Source organism: Eumetopias jubatus, unplaced genomic scaffold, assembly GCF_037043125.1.
Source record: "Eumetopias jubatus isolate StellerSeaLion01/CBP00866 unplaced genomic scaffold, mEumJub1_p1.0 scaffold_16, whole genome shotgun sequence".
Classification (NCBI taxonomy): domain Eukaryota; kingdom Metazoa; phylum Chordata; class Mammalia; order Carnivora; family Otariidae; genus Eumetopias; species Eumetopias jubatus.
In genome coordinates this window covers 18,075,992-18,096,719 of record NW_028274822.1, presented here as the reverse complement: position 1 = coordinate 18,096,719, position 20,728 = coordinate 18,075,992, and the positions used below count along the sequence as shown (strand labels likewise).

General features: G+C 43.4%; 1 protein-coding gene across 4 annotated transcripts in view; it reads right to left on the bottom strand.

Annotated features, from left to right (window-relative positions):
* Window positions 1-232: 232 nt before the first annotated feature.
* FECH (ferrochelatase) overlaps window positions 233-20,728 on the bottom strand; it is a 33,761-nt gene continuing 13,265 nt past the window's right edge. For 3 of the 4 annotated variants that reach the window (XM_028102932.2, XM_028102934.2, XM_088019286.1), the window contains 7 exons: window positions 16,387-16,521; window positions 13,255-13,361; window positions 9,625-9,723; window positions 6,286-6,393; window positions 5,716-5,880; window positions 2,042-2,101; window positions 233-1,581 (listed from right to left, as the gene is read on the bottom strand). In XM_028102932.2, the coding sequence (XP_027958733.1) occupies window positions 1,447-1,581; window positions 2,042-2,101; window positions 5,716-5,880; window positions 6,286-6,393; window positions 9,625-9,723; window positions 13,255-13,361; window positions 16,387-16,521 (809 nt within the window). In that variant the 3' untranslated portion in view covers window positions 233-1,446. The remainder of the gene's footprint in view (window positions 1,582-2,041; window positions 2,102-5,715; window positions 5,881-6,285; window positions 6,394-9,624; window positions 9,724-13,254; window positions 13,362-16,386; window positions 16,522-20,728) is intronic. The other variant, XM_028102935.2, reaches the window with a different exon arrangement.

Here is a 20,728-nt window from a genome sequence, read left to right as displayed (position 1 = left end):
CTCCTATAATTTTGATTAACTAACTTGCATTAGTTTTGATTTCACAGAGAGCACGAATAAAGTGGTTAAAACCTTAATGATGTGATAATATTTATTAATATAGTAAATCCTGAATATAGAAGATCTATGACTCCTCTAATACTTCCAGTTTATAAACTGGCTTCAAAAACATCAAAGACATGCTCTTTTGATTAGAGCTTGGAGGAAAGAGAAGGTAATCATTACAAATTCATTACAGATCCATCAGAGATTTTTTTAATCATTTAAATCCACGTATAGGAGATCAGATTCTGATCTTACATCATTTCTACATTTTTAGAACAACTTTTCACTCACAAATTCAAGGTTACAATGGCGTTAAAAATATCCACAGGAAAGGAATGGCATGAGATATAATAACATGATTAATAGCTGTTACATTAGAGTTGTTCTCTCTTCTCTATTTTTCAAATTTCCAATAGGAGGGTCATATAATTTTTATAATAAAAATTGTAAGTTAAGAAAGAATTCAAGATTACAAAACATAGTTGACTTTATAAAACAATGCTTCAAACAAATAGGCAGAAAGAAGACATTCAACCAAAATAAAGATGCTCCATGGAAAGGTTCACTAGGTCCTGGGACGAGCTTTACAGATGAAGCCCCTCGTTAGCACTTCCGGCCTCACTGGCCTTGGAGACAGGAAGCAGCGGGAGACCCCTTTCCTGTGGCACCACAGATCCTCACCAAGGCACGGATGACAAATGCTGGATTTCTACATTTGTATTAGCCTTGTGTGCCTGGGGAATCGCAAAGCACTTTTGGAATCTGTACTTGATTTGGTTTTAGGGTGAAGAAAGTGAGGTTCACACAGAAGTACCGAAGTGACCACCTAAGGGTGACATCACTGGCAAAAGCAGCCGCTACGGGGAACCACACTGCCTCACCGGCATTCTGTGCCCCATGGGCTTAGGGAAAGATCAGGTAAGAGTTCCTTTTCAAATTATATTTCCTTCACTCAACTATGTTCCCTTAAAAAACAAGGACAACTAACTACGTGCACAAGACTGTAAACAGAGCTCATTAACACTGACAGCCCACAAAGGGGACTCTTGATATCCTCGCAAGGTTTTGGGGCAATAAAACCAAAATCTATATTTAAAATATGTGCGCATCTATAAAGATAAATTTTTAAAACTCATTTTTTAAATAGCCCAGTGGACATTCCAAACTGGTAACTTTACCCACAGAGGGGGAATATATGTGCTTACTGTATTGGTGTATAAAAATAGAAAACCCCAGTAAGGATTTCAGAGTCTGTTCCTCAAGAAATCACACACTTTTTACCCAAAGGCTGTACAGATGCCAGTGAAACTTTCTTCCTTGACCTCTAAATGCATCTCCTCCACAACAGTGGCGTCTGGGGGTTGGGCATTTGCCTAATCCCGTGGGGTCCTCTGGCGGGGGTCACAGCTGCTGGCTGCTGAAGAAGGATTTGGTCTCCCTGCAGACAGGATTTACACAGAGCGGACAACTCAGAGTCAACTGCTTGGAGCACAGCTCATTGGACTGGATGTGCGACAGCACCAGATCGGCCAGGGCCTGGAAGACGGGCGACAAGAAGCAGAGATTTCTCAGAAGCAAAACGTCTGCTGTCTCCCCGTGCATCTCCCCCTCCCATCACTAGGGCTGAGGGTTGCTTTTTTCGTCTGAATTATGACTGCTTTGAACTGGGTTCTCTGATACCTTCATTTCCTAAGGATCCTCGGCTTAGAGAAAAGTTAAAACAGAGATTTGAGAGGACATCCTCTCACCCCACCTGCTAAACCCCGCCTCTGGAAGGCAGGTCTTGAATTAGACATAGTTATAGGTGGGTAGAAATAAGAAAATTGGGGCTCTCTAAAGGAAGAAGGAGCAAGAGTATAAGGAATTCGATTTTATTTTTGTAATTAATTGGAACTCAAAATGTTCTAATATGTGAGAAAACCAATATTCTGTAAGAGCTTCTCAGAGGATTTCTCTCCGATATGTTCTACTAAAATGGTTGTAACGCTATAGATACCTTGGAGAACAATGGATTTCCATTAAGAGACTCTGCTCTTCTGATGTTTTCCACTCCACACTGAATCAAATGAGAAAAAGGAAAAACACATACACGTTTTATTTTCCGTTTTTTTAAAGAAACTGCTACAATAAATAAATAAATAATAAATAAATAAATAAATAAATAAATGGACTTAGATACATACACAACTTAAAGTTTGACTTCCAAAGTGTTCCCAGATGGCTCAGAAACGAAAACAGTCCCAGGCCCAGACACAGATGTAGATTTTCACCTCTGTTATCACAAAACTGCTCTCAATTTCTATTCCTTCCCCCACCCTATTACCTTCCCCATAGGTGTTTAGTTTCCAAACCATTTTTGAGGCTGTATTTGACAGAATTCTCAAGTAACTCAAATTTGCTTACTATTCTTTTTTTATTCTACCTTTCTAATGCACACTTTTACAGACTCTACCTAAGCAGAATGCTGCTTTAATTAAATAAATCTTTATGCCTGTTTTGATTCCAACTGCCAAAAGAGGTAGATTAATTTAATGTATATTGAACCTAGATTGGATCCAATGCAGAGTGGGGTTTTTAAATATATCCTTACATAGAAAAACCCAAAATAAAACCTGAGGACTGTTTCACTATCATCCTTGCTTCCCTGCCCCAAAATACCCAGTTGATTATCCCCCAAATAATTAAGAAACATCTAATTACTGTTCACTCAGGTAGTCAAGATCTTCTCTTTCCCTTTCCAAAATGCCTATGGCTTTCAGTTGCTTTATCTTTTAAGTTAACTTTAATCAGCATGGGAAAAACGGTGAGATTCAGCAAACACATAGTTCTCAACCTAAAAAGAAACTGTATTCAGGGTGTTTGGGTGACTTAGTTGGTTAAGCGTCCGACTCTTGATTTTGGCTCAGGTCATGATCTCAGGATCGTGAGGTCGAACCCCGTATCAGGCTCCAGCCTCAGCAGAGAGTTTGCTTGAGATTCTCTCTCCCTCTCCCGCTGCCCCTCCCCCCTCACATGCACACAAGCATGCTCGCAAGCACTCTCTCTCAAATAAATAAATAAACCTTAAAAAAAAAAAGGAAAAAAGAGACTGTAGAGACTGTCCTCTAAGACTCCATGTAGAAGTCAGTGACAGCAGGACAACCAATGCCGGCAGTGTTCTTGAAGACTATGGATGGGGGAGTCCAAGGATACACCTCTGTAGGGCAATCCCGCAAAACATCTACCAACATTTAAATTCCATTTGTAGGAATTTTTCCTGAGAAATTAATTGGAAAAAGGAAAAGAAAATGATGTTTATTACAGAGCAGTTTAGGAAAGTAAAAGGTTGGAAACATCTTAAATATATACTGATCAAGGATTCATTTAAAATAATTATATAGGGGCGCCTGTTAAGGCAGTCATTAAGCGTCTGCCTTTGGCTCTGGTCATGGTCCCAGGGTCCTGGGATCGAGCCCCGCATCGGGCTCCCTGCTCTGCGGGAAGCCTGCTTCTCCCTCTCCCACTCTGCCTGCTTGTGTTCCCTCTCTTGCTGTGTCTCTCTCTGTCAAATAAATAAATACAATCTTAAATAAATTAATTAATTATATAGATCTAATTACATTTATTGATTTAGGTCCATAATATATTTTTAAGGGGGGGAAAAAAGTAACTGTTTTGTTTAAATACATGTGTAAAATACCATGCAAAAATGGTATTTTATTCATAAACATGCAGGAGCATACAATTTTTCTTAAAGTACACATACATTTAGAGAAAAAAGGGGACTAATTTTTATCAAAATGTTAACTTATCTCTTGGGGTAAGATTCTTTTTTTTTTTTTTTTTTTTAAAGAGACAGAGAGGAAGATGGCAGAAGGGGAGAGGGAGAATCCTAAGCAGGCTCCCCGCTCAGCACAGAGCCAGACTCGAGGCTCGATCTCACAACCCTGAGATCAGGACCTGAGCCAAAATCAAGAGTCAGACACCCAACCGACTGGGCCACCCACGCGCCCCTCTCAGGGGTAAGATTCTGAGTGAGCTCCACTCTCTATGGGATACTTCTCTGAATTGTCAGAGCTCTTTATTATTTGTATTATCGAAAAGCAGTAATTTCATCTTAGGAAAAAAATTCAAACTACTTTTTAAAGAAAGTCGTTTTAAACACAGTATATTCTTCCATCAAAACAATGGAACAAACTGTAGCTGGATGGTTTTCTTTATTCCCTCTACGGGCTAATTCATTAGTCACTAATAATCGAGTTGATTACTGAGGAATAAGCTCGGGTTAGTGATATTAATGAATGTGAATTATCATTCAATACAAACAAAAACTTATTTTCTAAACACACCGGAATGAACTCTATTTGCATGTCAGTCTTTTTAGTAAGCTCACAGTTAGCCAGAGTCAGGGTAGGATATGGAAGGCAGCGTCACGTGAGACCCACAGACAACGCTGCAGCCTCACTTTACCAATTACAACTTCGCCACAAATTCTGTATCAGAACTATTGACAAGAAATTTATGCACCCTCTAACTTCAAGGTTTGATTGATGACCAGCATGCATAAACAAAAACCCGTGGGGTTGGGTGCTGGCTAAAGCTGTCCCCAACCCACTCTCACCCTGCCCTGCACCTGCCACCCAGTCCCAGAGAGGGTGAAGCATCCCTGGAGGCCAGGACTCCATCAGTCATGCCTGGGGAGGACCAGGATCGGCAGTTCTGGCAGAAGATGAGAGGAGGAAGGGTTTTGTGGGTCCCGGAGCTTCCACAATTCCCACAGAGACAATGTTATAAATTGGATTCAGGTTTCAGGCCGGCCCTCCGAAGCCATGAGATGGGGGAACAGTAAGTTTTTCTCCACTGTGAATGATAATTTACACCCATCTTACATTACAAGACACTAAGGATGGTACTTGGTATTTCAATAATCAGACTGATCACAACACCACCGCAAGCAGCTAATTGAGCGTGTGAAAGAGGTCAAGGGAATTTTAACACGCACTGCTTCAGTGTGCATTCCACAGTCTTCTAAATGACAATGCCTCTTCTATGCCTCAAAATCCACCAAGAACCGGTGTAAAAGCCCCAAGGAAAGGGCACCATCAGGCCAAGAAAAGGAATGATAGCACAGTACGATTCTCTTCCTCCAAATTGGTGGGAAGAACAATTATTTTTTCTTAAGAAAACGTAGTTTTATCACTTCCAGGCAGCACAGTAGCTCAAACCGGACAAAGCGATGCTGCTCGCGGTGACGCCTGGGAACCTGGTTCCACAAAGGCACAAAAGGGCTTTCCCACGGCTGGTGTGGGTTACCCTGATGTGTTCAGATTAGCTCAGGTTAAGTATTATTCAGAATAATGAGGCCGGGGTTCCTGCCAACAGGTGTAGTGAACAATGTAACAAATCTTTGTTCACATTCCAGTAAAGTTAAGGCACTGGGTTCTATTAGTTTCAGATAAACAATACAGTGATTCAACAGTTCTGCATGTTAGTGCTCATCAAGACAGGTTGTACTTTGGACTCCTCCACCTACTCCACTCCTCCCCCACCACCCCTCTGCTAACCACCGAACGATACTTTGAAGGACACAATTACAAATCCTCGTACAAATACAAGGATACAATCGTTGCAGAGAAAGTTTCCTTTGAAAACAAATCACAGTTTGTGAATGGGACTAATAATCACACTTACCTCGTTAGCTAGAACTTGAGAGTACTCGATGTCCAATTCATACAGCGTTTCAATGTGATCGCTGGTAAATGCTATTGGAACCAAAAGAATGTTCTTCCTCCCCCTCTCACAAAGCCCTCTGATAGTCTCATCTGTTTGAGGGCCCAGCCAGGGCATCGGGCCAACCTGTGAGAAAGGACGATGGAAGGCACACCACGGCCCACTGCTCCGGACACACACACACACCACCACTCCCAGTAAGAGTGCGGGCCATGCTTTACATCTGCATTAGTGGGTTTTGATATTTCTACATTAAGCTCGAATCCTTCTTGAAGTTGGCATAATATAAATAAATCACAATTTCTGTCATTAGAACTAAAAATAATTCATTAAATCAATGAAATTCAACTAGTCACTTGACTTCCCCTCCATTTCACCTGCTTGCAGAGTTCCTTCTGCTCATGGTGAGCCACCACGTGAGAGAACATTCTGTGTATATGAAAGAGCCAAACCTAATCATTTTATAAGTAAGTCCTAAAATAGACGTCCTCAAAATTGCTGACTGCCCGCAAGCATGTGGAAACCACCTACCTTAGACTGCCAAACCAGTCGGTAGGGATTGGAGTAACCCAGCTTATCCATGACTCTCTGCACAGTGGCGCCCACCTCCTGAGGATAGGGGTCCCCTCTGTTAACCACCTGCAGCAGAGACACATGGGTGTTCAGTCGCCAACACTGTGAAGGGTTCTAAGAGCCTCAGGTTGCACAGTGAGGTCGTGTGAGCTGGGGACCGGAGTCTCCCCTTCTGTCTTCTGCACTAATGAGGGTACGATCTGAGCCCAATTGCCAAACTTCCTTGGATCCATTTCCTCGTGGGCCAAAGAACACTGCATTCACAGATCTCTAAGTACCTAGGACTATGTCAAATTCTACACCCACGTTATTCATAGGAGATTGACAACGTCCAACGAGGGAGGATGGGTCTCTCCGTTCCCCCATCGGAAATAGGGAAGGCAGGAACTGAGAGTGTTGTATGGATGGCGTACGAACCTACTGAATACATGGGGCCAGCTCAACACAAGGGCAAGTGCTAGTGGAGTAAGAGAGAAGGGAGAAGCAGCACGTGGGTTCAGACTCCAGACTCCTCGAGAATACCACCTGTGCCTTCTAATCCCTTTCCTCTCCCCAGGTCCCCCACAGCAATGGACTGTAAGGCGAGCACTCTGTGCACCTCGAACGTCTGGTGACCGGTCCTGACACGACAGCATATTAATACTCTTAAGAATGTTCAATGGGAATTTTATTTTTACTGCTTTAACATTTAGCTGTGTACAGTCTCCCTAACCCCTTACACAGCATGATTGCTCCCCATACCATTTATTATCTCCTAACATACTGTACTATTTTCTTCTGTACTATGGTTATTATTTGTCCCCCACCCCCCACCTCTCTGGGGGCAAAGACTTCTGCCTATTTTGTTCATTCCTGTATCCTGACAGTGGAGGGAACAGTGCTTAGAATATAGTGGATCGAACAGTGCTCAATAAATATTGCTGAAATGAAATACTGATAAACCATTTTATGATATTACTAAAAGTTAGACCATTAGAAACCTAAATATAGAATTAATGAGGGAAATAGAAAGCCACCCTCAGAACAACATAGAAATAATTGCTACAGGCAAGATCTCCTGCAGGATGCTAAAATTGGTGGGCAAAAGTCGAGGAACAAGACAACGTTTTCATGGTCTCAAAGTATCTCACCTAAGATAGTTTAAAATCACAAGGAGAAAAATGGTAACTTTACAATGTACAATCCAGCAGATACCACCTTAGACAAATGGCCAGGGATCACATCACCAGTGGTAGGACATCTGTCATCATGTACCCCCATCCGTGCACTGAGAAGGACAGATCACTCTGGGGTGTTCTTCCCAGTACTGCAGAGCCGCAATCGAATCATGGGAAAATACCCGACGGATCCAAGTGCAAGAGCGTGCTACCAAACAACTGACATCCCACTAAGTCATTCTTCAAAAATATCGAGGTCATCAAAGACAGGGAAAGCATGGGGGCTGTCACAGACTGGGGGATAACGGAGGAGACGGGACAACGAAACGTGACATGGGATGTTGGACCGGGTTCCTGAACAAAAAAGGATAATTGTGGACAAAGTAGTGAAATCTGATTGAGCCTGGCCTTTGGCTCCTAGCATCGCACCGCTGTTAGCTTCCTGGTTTGGGTTGCTGTGCTATGGTTATGGAGAGGCCAGCATGAGGAGAAGTTACGGGAAGGATGTATTTGTATGTGTATGTATGTACGTATATGAACCCTCTGTACTATTTTTGCAACTTTGCCTAAAGTCTAAACTTACTTCTGAATAACTACGTCCAAATAATAAGTCTTTAAAAAGTCACTAAGGGGTGCCTGAGTGGCTCAGTTGGTTAAGCGACTGCCTTCGGCTCAGGTCATGATCCTGGAGTCCCGGGATCGAGTTCCGCATCGGGCTCCCTGCTCAGCAGGGCGTCTGCTTCTCCCTCTGACCCTCTTCCCTCTTGTGCTGTCTCTCATTCTCTCTCTCTCAAATAAATAAATAAAATCTTAAAAATAAAATAAAAAGTCACTAAGGAGGACAAAGCCATTATCAGCAATCGCAGGGGAAAAGGAAAGCCTGCCAGCACAGTCTTCTCCCCTGACCAGCCCTCGTCTTCATCCTCTGACCTCACGGCCCTCCTCAGTCCCACACGGGACCCTGGGCAGCCAAGAAAGCTGGCAGCAGGATGCCCGGTCCTGAGGGAAAGAAAGGGCAGTGCGGCAGACGGTGAAGGGAAGGGCAAGCAGCACCCAGAACTGTTTACGTGAAAAAGGTGTTTCCTCCTCTCCCGGTTCACAAGCGTCCCCTTCGGACGTGGCCTCATCACACCTAGCACGGCTACGAAATGGATGAGGGCAGAGCAGCGGGATGGACATGCGGAGAGGATCTGCATGATACCAGAAGAGAGAATATGAACTGGTTAAAATAAAATAGGCAGGCTTCCAGGGAGAGAAATTCTCTCCCAAGTCACCTACAGCTGCACGGGCACCTGCTAGGTGGAGATGGAGGAGTGGAAAAGCTTTAAGGGCTCGACCCCAGTGACCACCAGGTGGCAGTAAAGACCGATTAGAAGAGTGGCCCCAGGCACTCAGGTTAACTCCACTAACTCTGGAGTTAAACCCTTAATGACACCTCCAAAGACGTAATTCTCCACCTCTCTGGCTTCCAAAGCACTATTTTTGGGCACAATAATAGTTCTGAGCTGATGAAACTGACGGCTCATTCCATGCACATCTCTGTACCACCCAGCACACTAGCGCTCGATCATTCTCGTTTGCAAATGTGCAAAGAGCTAGGGTACGGAGGTGGTATTTTAGTGAACACCCAGTGTAATGTGAAAAACTCAGGAGCAACCAGATCACAACCTGATACACTCCATATTCACTTGCTAAAATGTGGGCTCTAGTCCTAGCAGATTAAAAACTGTCATCAATTCAAACAGCCTCTATCCAGTCTTGAAAGAACGGGATGGGAGATGGCTCAGTGTGACTGGACGCCCTCAGCGCTGTACACTGAAAGATCAGGTGAACTCCTTCAATGGGGCAGGCAAAAGCAGCCTTCCTTTACCTGCCCCATGTACTGAAAACTCCTATTCATGAATACACCTTCCAGTTATCATTTCAAAGCCATTTATTAAGACAATATTTATTCACAATATTGTAATTTGAATTATTATTGGGTTTCAAGAAATGAGTCTAGTTAAATGAGCACCTAGGTAGGTTTGAGACATTAGAACTCATCCTTGCACCAGGCTCAGGATGTTCTAGAAGCTGGGTCCCATTTGCACATTCAGAAATCCTCTACTACTAGGTCATCCAACAAAACGCTCTTACTTACAGACATTGGCAGTGAGTGAGCAGAAAACAGAATGACCACCTCACTTCTCTTCTCAAGTGGAAAATGGTCCAGTTCTTTCACTATGTGGTCTGCAAAGCACTGTGGGAACAGCAAGAAAAGAGGGTGAGAAGGAGGGGTAGGAAGAAAGAAACAGACGGAAAAGAAAATACGTTTAAAGTGAGAGCTAGGACAAAAATCTCCTGGCAACCCTCAAAAACTGGAACTCTCTTTTTAAAAAATTGCAAACAGTACAGTCTCCTCTCACTTTGGTTCATCATGAAAATGGCTCATAACGGTTTCAGGGGCCTAGGGAATTTGATGGGAAACTTCTAAAGCTCGCTAATGGCTCACTGAAAACGAACGCTCTGGATCTGCTTCCCCTCGGGAGGAACAGGGCACACTTCCAGATGGAGAGAAGACACAGATGGGAAGGAGAAGTTGTTTTAAGACCTCTCATTTGCTCGGTTAGCAGGAAAACAGCTTACAGGCTCTTTCTAAATCTCCCTCAGTTTGGCTTTCAGGCCTATCACATTAAAATACATTAGACATAAATAGTAGAGGAATAAGAAAATACTATTCTATTTTTACCACCTTCTCCTTCTGAGCCCAGTATCCTCCCTGAGTCAGTCTTCGTAACAACCTTCATAACAACAGATGAGAGGTTGTACAACTCTCATTAAATTCACAGAGGGGGGAAGAGGCGGCCGACGTGGGGGCCATTCAGTCACATCTGCGGGACCTGGGCTGCCAGGCAGGCCCCGCCTCCGCCTCCAAAGCTCTGTCCACCAGACCAGTTAATTCCCTCCGCCTAGTTGGCTCTTTCTGATCTACATCAATAGGTGCTGAAATACCCGATGTGAAGAGGCTTTCTTTCATCTTCCACTTTAATCATTCTTCGTCACTTAACTCAGAAAGCAAATGCTACAAAGGACATTAATGGGTCAATTGACAGAATTGGAATATGAATGTAGATTAGATGAATTTAAGTATTGATGTTAAATTTACTGAAGTTGAATACTGTATCATGGTTATGGAGGAGAAGATCCCTGCAATTTAGGTGTCAAGGGTGGTTTTATAGATACAAGTTACTCTCAAAAGGTTCAGAAGAAAAATGTACACACACACACAGAGGGTGCAAATGACAGTGGAATAAATGCTAATAATATGTGAATCCAGGCAAAGAGTCAAGTTCCTCTACTATTCTTAGTCTTGTAACTTTTCTGCATGTTTAAACTTATTTCCAAATAGAAAGGTTTTTGAAAAATCATAAAGGATGATTTACCAGAACCACGCACATTTGCTATTTGGTATTTTGGTATATCGGTGGTTAACACTATAAGAAGAGCAAGTAATTCCCTAATCAACACGGAGATATTACTAAATCTTTCCAAACCCTCAAAATTTGGTGAATAAATGCACTAAGGTACAAAATGGTGCCTAGAGACTTTCCTTTTCAAAATTTAGAATTTATCTACAGAGTAAATGTCGTTAGATTAGATATAAACAAAACCAGTATTTTCTGGCGGTCTTCGCAGTGCTTGGAAAGAAGGATGCTCAGGAAGGACTGTGTTTGGACCTACAGCAGCCTGGGTAAGGAGACCCATTGTGAAGCTTACAAGGAGCCTGAGCCTATGTTTACTCCGATTACCCCAGCAGCTCGTGACACAGCAATAGTAGGGATGACAGTAGGGAAACGACAATTTCGAGTAATTACTACCTATAACAAGTAGAAATGTAGAGTGAGACGTTCTTTTCAGTGTCAGCTTTTAACTGTATTTTTAGTTTCCAATTAAGGTTTGACTTTTTTTTTTTTTAATTTCTGCTAGATATCAAATCTCATGTCAGCACGATATGAAGAATAAAACCTGTCTATAAACTTTTGTTTCTAAAAAATTTTAGTATTTTTCCTTTTCTCCTCTCACAAAAGAGCGAGCAGAAACACAATTTGTTCCGGCTTACAATAGACGCTAAGCCGTCGTCCACACTGAGGAGCCGCGGGCAAGGAGAAGCCTACTTAGATCACCTCCAATCTGTCTACGGTATCCTCGATGTGCAATCTCTCTGCGGAATGAAAGAGGCAGGCGGCTCTGAGCCTTCAATCACACCATCGAGAAGGGCAGATAAATGCCTCTAAAATTCCCTTTCATTTTGTGAACGGAGACTTCCTCAGTTAAGAGACCTTTCCATCTTTCTGCTTCCCCCCTTTTCAAAGGGCTGAATTTTAATGCAAATCTAATTACTCAGTGGATCAGGGCAGGCAGATGCTGTGCAGATCCCTCCGTTCTCTGCTACCACATGTCAGGGCTGACCTGAGACCCCTCGCTCCCAGTCACAGGCAGCCCAGGGCAAACCAGGAGGAGGAACACCGGGGCTTTCGCGGCGCTAACCGGACCCAGCAGTACAGCGAAGGGGTGGGGGGCTCTCAGAGTGGAACTACACCTATCCCTAAAGGAAGGCACCTCCTTTTCATTTTTACTTACAACTGTTTTTCCACCTAAGTGTTAACCCTTGACATCACCTCTGTGCCTAAGGAACAGGGCCTGCTCCAGGGAAGAGCGGGCCTTTTACCGATGTCTAGCCCCACCTAGTGGTGTTAGATTTTAAGTGACTCCAGGCTTTTAAAAAAGATGTTAAACAGGTATTTTGGCAGAGAATGTCCACGGAGTGAAACATAAACTGGATGAAACCTCAATCACTCCATACGTTCCCTACCTAAACTAACTCAAAGGCAGAAACCTCCTCTGAAAGAACAAAACTATATTTGTACATTTTAGGGCAATTACCAATACTCTTCTCATGTACAAATGGCAAAAAAGTATATGGTAACACCAATTCAAAGCTATTGGCTTTTGATTTGTAGTTTTAACTGATTCTCCAAAAACCAAGCATCTGTTCATGGAAACATTATAAATACAGTTGCATGGGAGAAATCTGAAATTTCTTCTAATATGACTTTCTCAACTGAAATGTTAAATCTAGTTTCATGTCAAAACAAGTAGATTCAGTACCTTGAAAAATTTTAAAACCTTTTGTCATTTTATTTCATTTTTTTTAAAGATTTTATTTATTTATTTGTCAGAGAGAGAGACAGGACACAAGCAGGGGGAGAGGCAGGCAGGGGGAGAAGCAGGCTCCCCGCCGAGCAAGGAGCCCAATGCAGGACTTGATCCCAGGACCCTGGGACTATGACCTGAGCCGAAGGCAGCCGCTCAACCAACTGAGCCACCCAGGCGTCCCAACCTTTTGTCATTTTAAAGGATTTAGAAAATACAGGATCCATCGGGCACTCAATATATAAATGTAAATTAATGGAAACACTCTGTATAATCTTTCATGTCCTGGTTATTGGGAAACACGAAACTCAAAACATAATTCTGCTCTAGTTTGTAACTACTAGTGTTAATCCGAAGAAAGGAAAGACTCTAACCTTTAATTATTAAATTTATTTTCTCTTGTCATAACAAGTTGAGTCTCTTAATACCTTTTTTTTTTTAAATCCCTTGCTTAAATTGTGTAATTTAAGCAAGAGAATGGGAAGGCTCAGAAGGACGCCACAAACTAGGCAGGGACAAGAACCTGACCCACCCCAGCAGCTGGGCCGACGGGGGCTGTGGGCAGTGGCTGGCTTACCTGAATGAGGAGTGGGTGTGTGGGCCACCTGTCAATGGTGCTCCACTTCATCCCAGGCTTCTTTCCCACTTGGTTATAGTATCTGTAAATGGCATTTAAGCTGCTGCCTGAAAAATACAGGGGACCACTTAGTAGATGCGTGTTGATGATAGTGAAAATGAAAAACAGACTAGTAAAGGCAGTAAGTTCAAAATAGGTAACCGCTTCTATACTGAATTGGTCTAATTACAATCATTTCAATGCTCTAAAATGCAGATTGATTTAACTACCCTGCAAATGAAGATCACTAAAAAGCAATCAATTGCAATGGCCTTTCAAAGACGAGTGAGGCCATTTCTAGTGAGAAACACAACGGTAGAGGATTTATGAAATATAAGCCACCGCTATTTGCAGGAACCAAGTCTAACAACTGAAAGCATGTTAATTTTTTCCCCCATTATGAAGGTAATCAACCCCAGCAGGAAATGTAGGGGTGCGGAAGAAAGGAAAAAAGAAACTGGCCATGATCCAGCATGCTAATGCAGCCATGGTGTTACTCTAGCAGAGTTCTTTCCTATTATTTTCCTGTATAGCTGTTTTGTTTCACAAAGTTGTATTTTAGCATGTATGCAATTCTGTATCCTGAGCACTTGGAATATTTTTATTTATTATTATGAGATGCATACTTTCTACCTTACAATAAAAGCTTTATAGCTATCTTTTTAAATGACTTGTTGATAAGAAGACTAGCTTATTTAGATTTGTATGAGCATTCTCCATTATTATCTGCTTCTACAAGATTATCATCATTCCCCAGAATAAGTTAAGTGGATAGCAAATCCTTACAAGTAATCTAACAGAACTTGTATTTTTAACCAAGAGGTCAAAATCACGAAAATTCAACGACTGAAGGAAGACCGATGGTGCCAACCCAATGGAACTTCTTCCTGGCCGAGGGGAGCCGGCGTGCGGGCCAAGGCGAATCCTATGCAACTAATCCTAACACGGAGCCTCTTTCTCAATCTTAACATAGGGCAAATGTTCCAAAACATTTCCCTGCTTCCCAAGGGCAACGCACTGGTTTCTGTAACAATAAGGACTGTTAATCTGATAGGTCTCCAGATTAAAATACGAGCCAGGATACAGCCTATAGTTAAATCAAATGTACACTTAGCCTAAAACTTAATTTTCAAAAAGATAAATGAGGTCCATTCCGGAATACAATGAGTCAGATAAATCCAAATTGAGTCCACTGCACGTTCGAAAACAATCTCTCCAGAAATCAGAGTCAGCAGCATATTCATACTGCAAAAGCCACACCGTACAGGTGAATATCATCTTCAGGACTTCTGGAAGCCACATTAGTTCTTCTGGGTCACTCAGAAACATGTGATCAACTACCCAAAGCTGTAATGAGGGGAAAATAGAACTAAAACAACTGCATGTGATTGATACACTGGGTAATACTGGCTCTGCTCCAACAACATGTGTCTAAATGACACAACAGGTAAACGACACTCTCGTGGCCTCAAAGAATGGATGTGCTTTCCACTTTCGAATCTCTGAGTGAAGATCACCTGCCCTTTCACGTGAGATGGACCAGGGAACAGCCGCACAGACACTGACACCTGAGACTCACTGGTAGAGTCAGCTGTGAAATGAAACCCAGTCAATCCTCTGTCATACAAATAACCATCTTCTTGTCTAATTTTGAGAGCAGACATCTGCAGTTGGGGTATATATATATTTTTAAGGTTTTATTTATTTATTTGAAAGAGAGAGAGCGAGCACACAAGCAGGGGGAAGAGCAGAGGGAGAGGGACAAGCAGACTCTGCACTGAGCATGGAGCCTGACTCGGGGCTTGATCCCACGAACCTGAGATCATGACCTGAGCTGAAATCAAGAGTCGGATGCTCAACGGACTCAGCCACCCAGGCACACCTACATTTGAGGTATATTTTTTAAAGCAAGGCAAAGGTATGCTTAGAAATTTATAAAATCTGATTCCTTCTCCAATAACATATTAGCAGACATTTTGAGTTGCAGAGGTACATTTCCAAAAGAAGTCAAAACTCAAACTCTCAAGGGTGTCTGAGAACTCAGGCATTTTCACAGGGGCTCTGAACAAACATTTAAGGCACACAACAGGCTTTGAACATGTCCCCTGACAGCCTTTTGTTTCTCTTTATAATTATAGAAACAATATGCACTAACATCCAAATGCAATTTGGGAGTCAAAATGTGCTGAGCCCAATCCTTGAAATAGAATGCAAACAAATGTATTTGTGGGCAAGAGTAGAAGCTTTACCTATTACCAATGCTACAGAGAAGGGCAAACATGATTATTCTCCTGCTCCAGTTAAATATATAGGAAACAACACGCAGTAATATTTTCCCGAATCTAGAACACTGAGAGAAGTTTACAAAGGGAACAACCTCGAGCTGGGCTTTGGTTTAACCAGTAAACCAACCCATAAATAAAGTGTAGCAAAAAACATACCAATATTTCTCGTGCTACCTGGGTACCTCTGCTTTCAAAATGGAAACTGCTATCACCTTAGCTACGTTACTGAGAATACTAGGGTTGCCATAAAAATAGGGTTTATTACGCAAACATAAAAAGTGGCTTAACATTCATCACTGAGCCGTTACACAACTGCATTAAAGCACTGAGCACGAGCGGCAACCACCTTCCACCCACTGTTTGTAATTCTCAGCCGACTGGCCTGTAACTCAAGGGACAGATGAACCATGAGATTTCAAACGGACAGACCTGCACTCTCATGTTTTAAAAAAGCAGACAGGCTGGATTTGCCATTCAAATGGAAAATGATTTATCCTCGGGCGCCTGGGTGGTTCAGTTGGTTAAGCGACTGCCTTCGGCTCAGGTCATGAACCTGGAGTCCGGGGACTGAGTCCCACATCGGGCTCCCTGCTCAGCGGGGAGTCTGCTTCTCCCTCTGACCCTCTTCCCTCTTGTGCTCTGTCTCTCATTCTCTCTCTCTTAAATAAATAAATAAAATCTTTAAAAATAAATAAATAAATAAATAAATAAGAAAATGATTTATCCTTTCCTTCCGCACTCAGGTGCCCCAGCGATGGCTGCCAGGGCCCGGCACCCCCACCCTCCCACTGGCAGAAGGAGGCCTCACCAGTCGTGGAGCAGCTGTACTGTGGATACTGCGTGAAGGCAATAGCCCTTTCTATCCCGTCTCTCTCCATCTCTTCAATTGCTTCTTCTGTTAAAGGATGGACGTACCGGAATCCAATATAGTATTTGTGAGGGGCTATTAGGAAGCATGTGGAAAAGGAGAAAGTATTAATCTTTATATAGATTCCTCAGAGTCACCAACCATCATGCAAAGCCCAGAACAAAGAACAGTTAACCTAATTTCCTGTGAGGCTGATAATGTGTTTAAGTTTAGAATATTCCTCGGATCTTACCCAGTCTTCGCTAGTGCCTGGACTTTTCACCACTATTTTCTGGGATCAACCTCCTCCCACCCCCAACACACACACCTTTACCAAGCACAGTGGTTTTTAAAACTCAAATGTCTTTTCTTCATTCTCTGCTCTTGACTGAGATAAGAGAGACCCAAAGGAAGGAAGAAAGAACTAGCACTTGCTCTTGAAATGTAACCTCCTCTGATGTAGCAGATACCGTGGGGGACACTTTGCTCGTAGTTTTTCTTTCATTTAGACCTCATTTTTCAGATAAAGAAACTGAAACTCTCCAAGGTTAATGAAACGGCCCAAAGTCACACCTAGCAGACAGTGGAGCTGAAACTGAATGTGGGTCTCTCACCTCCCAAGCCCGTGCCCCCTCCTGGCCCCACAGCCTGCTTCCACCACCCGGGTTCCCTCCTGCTCCCTCAGACCCCAGGTCACCTGGGTAAGCTCTAGGATACTCAACAACCGTTCAGGGATAACAAACGATTGAAATGAGTCTCCTCATTTAATAGATGACAGAAACCCAACAACAAAGCTTAAATTGGAGGCACCGATTCGGATTTGAAGTAACAGCCCAAGTCGGTGTATACCCTTGCCTTCCTTCCCCGTGTATTCCTTCCAAACCCCTTCTCCTAACCTTCCTTTGTCCTTCTCCATCTTCTGGTCCTGGATCTTAAAAGCACCCACCACCACACAATTTCTTAGGCATTTAGACAATCATAAAACTGAAAGTTTCCTGTCATTTCATAGGACAAAGCTAACTCCCACTCAGGGATGACGCTGAGAATACGCAACATAAATGTTAAGTCATAACAGAACCAAGATGCTGCTACTGTCCCAGCATGAGCAGGGGTTGCCACTAAGTACGGGACATGAAATAGCCACAAGAAATATTTAGGCTAAAGTGAAGGAAAAGGTAACGTGTTCACTGTTCGTGTGTCTGTACAAACCATGCCTCGGTGACGGGACATGGGGAACGAGCAAGCAGGGGCACATGTTCCCAAGGACAGGAGCGGACATGGGAAGGAGAGAGAGGCGTGCACGTGTGTGGGAAGGACAGGCTTCTCTGGTAGTCTCTGGCTGGGGACTGCAAAAAGAGGAAGGAAGGGGCATAAGGAGAGTCATTTTCAGCAGTCTGTCCCTTCTAGGCCACCAATTTTCTGTTCTCTTGTGTAAAATGACGAACTGCAGTTAAAATACACCAGAATGCCCGATGCAGTAAGCAAAGACCAAATGACTGACTGACTGAAGATTACAACGTGGTTCATCCCAAAACTGCCAACTGTCATGCTCCCAAGTCCCTGCCTGAGGAGCTGGGGGACCTAAGCGGAGGCTGAAGTGGGATTTGCCTTCTAATCTATTCTTCTGAGACAATCCTATTACTAGATTGCTATGGTAAGATCCTCCAGTGCTACAGGCCAACCAGCTTCTGGCATTTTCTTTCCACCTTTGAAAAGTTGCAGCCTAAATGCCTGGGGCCTGGGAGTTCCTCAAATCTTGCAGACAAGAGAGGTGAAGTGGCTGCCCCTGCAGATAAATGCTGGTGGTGACCTTGCTTTGAAGTGAGGGAGGGTAACATACTCTGGGAGGAACAGATAAGACTTGCTAAACTGTTAGATTAAAGATGGCCTGCACAAACGTACTGCCGTACTGCCGGAGAATGGCCATGTACTCTCTCTGACGGGGCCTAGCCTGAGGAAGCAAATGTTTCCCAGAAGGCAACTCGCTGGCCTCGCCTAGTCTACCCTTGGAGCCACCGGCCCAGCCAAGAGTCTTTGGTTACTGTCACCAGAAAAAGGAAAAAAAAAAAGGACTGAGTTGAATTTTTGAGCAGTGAAACTTCATTAATTTCCAGCCCACAGTTCAAATGTCTGACTTGTACATGACTCTTTGAGAGAAAGGTGTGAAATAGATAGCATAATGCTTTTTGAGTTGTAGCTCATCATGAGCCCTAGGCCAACGATGAATAATAATAAAGGCTCACATTTATTGAATTTTTATCATGTACCATGCACCAGGCTGATGCCTTTCGTGATTATCTTATGTGATATTCACAATGATCCTAGGAGTAGGGTTCTGTGATTACCGCCATTTTCAAGATGAGGCTTACTGGGGTAGTCATCGGCCTGAGGTCCTACAGCCAGGACTGGGGGGGAAGCCAGCTCCATCTGAAGAGAGCCCACGCTCCTCCCCATCAGGCATCCGGTAAAGAACAACTGACTTATTCTACAGAGTAGCAGGCACTTACAGCTTCCTGAGAAGCAGTCACAGTCTACATAACCAAACTATCATTTTTTAAAATGTATTTGAGATTTAGGCTTTCATGAAGTGGTTACACTTCTCATCTATTTTCCTCCTCTATTCCCTCAATTCCTATAATGTGGTATAATCCTATGAAACCAATTCCAAGTTACATTCCCTCGTTAAACTGACCGTATGACTTAAAAGTCAATTCTACACAAAGCCAGTGCAAGCTGAAATTTCTATAACAGCTACTAAGCAACAACTACTTCCCTAAAAAATGAGAATTTGGAACATTTCTATCTGTTCGTAATCACCACACTGTTTTGCCTAAAGAGAACTTTTTCCCAATAGAAATAAACATAGTTTAAAAGTATACTTTATGGTTTTGTGTGAACGTATGAGAAGGGAAGAGGAAGCAGGAAGAGAGGACTGGAGGGAGGGACAGAGAAAGCAGAAAAGAAAAGCCACACGAAGGGGATGAGGGGCCTGGATCTTCACGGCTGGCTCGGGTCCCTTCTGCGAAGCATTAAGTAGCAGACCCTCTTTCTAGTTAATATGGGTGAGCTCCTGGCAGAGCCACAGAGCCACACCTGATAATCTTGGTCTTCAGCACAAAGCTCCCCCAAAGCAGTTCCAAACCTTGAGACTATTTCATTTTTCCTCCATCTGCATTCTGTGTGATCACTGGCCTTCCTACCCATTTTGTATAGCATCTCTCCAGAAAGTCTTAAAAGATTTTCTCTCTGCCCCTTAAGCAGATTAGGCTGTAATCGCACGGTCTCCCTGGACTGGAAGCTTCTCGTAAGTAGGAACCATGTTTTTTGACTTTGGGAAAAGCAGTATCCAACAGTGCAGGGCACTCAGGGTGCCACTGATGAATGACCGAGTGGACAGTCTTGGGCCTTATCGAGCATCTCTACCATACCCCCCGAGCGGGTCTGCCAAAACCATTAGGTGGTCATCTACCATGTAGGAGAGAGCAACAATTTAACCTGCCTGCTCCGAGGGTCCCAAGTGTGGGCCAGAGGACAGTGATAAGTCAAAGGGTCATCAGTACCAAAGCCCTCCCAGGACCAGGATCTGGACGAGCCTTCCAGATCCAGAGAAACTAAAAGTATCCCCTAAGGGGCACCTGGGTGGCTTAGCCATTAAGCCTCTGCATTTGGCTCAGTCATGATCCCAGGATCCTGGGATCGAGGCCCACATCGGGCTCCATGCTCGGCCGGAAGCCTGCTTCTCCCTCTCCCACCCCCCTTGCTTGTGTTCCCTCTCTCGCTATGTCTCTCTCTGTCAAATAAATAAATAAGATCTTAAAAAAAAAAAAAAAAAGGGCACCTGGGTGGCTCAGTCGGTTAAGCATCTGCCTTCAGCTCAGGTCATGGTCCCAGGGTCCTGGGATCGAGTCCCACATCAGGTTCCCTGCTCAATGGGGAGCCTGCTTCTCCCTCTCCCTCTGCCTGCAGCTCTGCCTACTTGTGATCTCTCTCTCTCTGTCAAATAAAAAAAATCTTAAAAAAAAAAAAAAGTAGCCCTTAAGACAACTTACTCCCTGCCTCAATGAAAATGACCAGGTAACTCAGCTTCATGAAGGTAAGGGTGTGACTTAGTCACTACTTTATCCCTCATCACTATACTGTACCTGAGTGTGGTCAGTGCTTACAAATACCTGGTGGTTGGCTGGATGGAAGAATGGATGGAAGTGGGAATTAATGCGTGAAAGAGCAGCTACGTGAGCGACCAAATGGGCAAGTGAATGGAGTGAGAAAGGAGGAAAGATGATTTCCCATCACATTAGTAGTG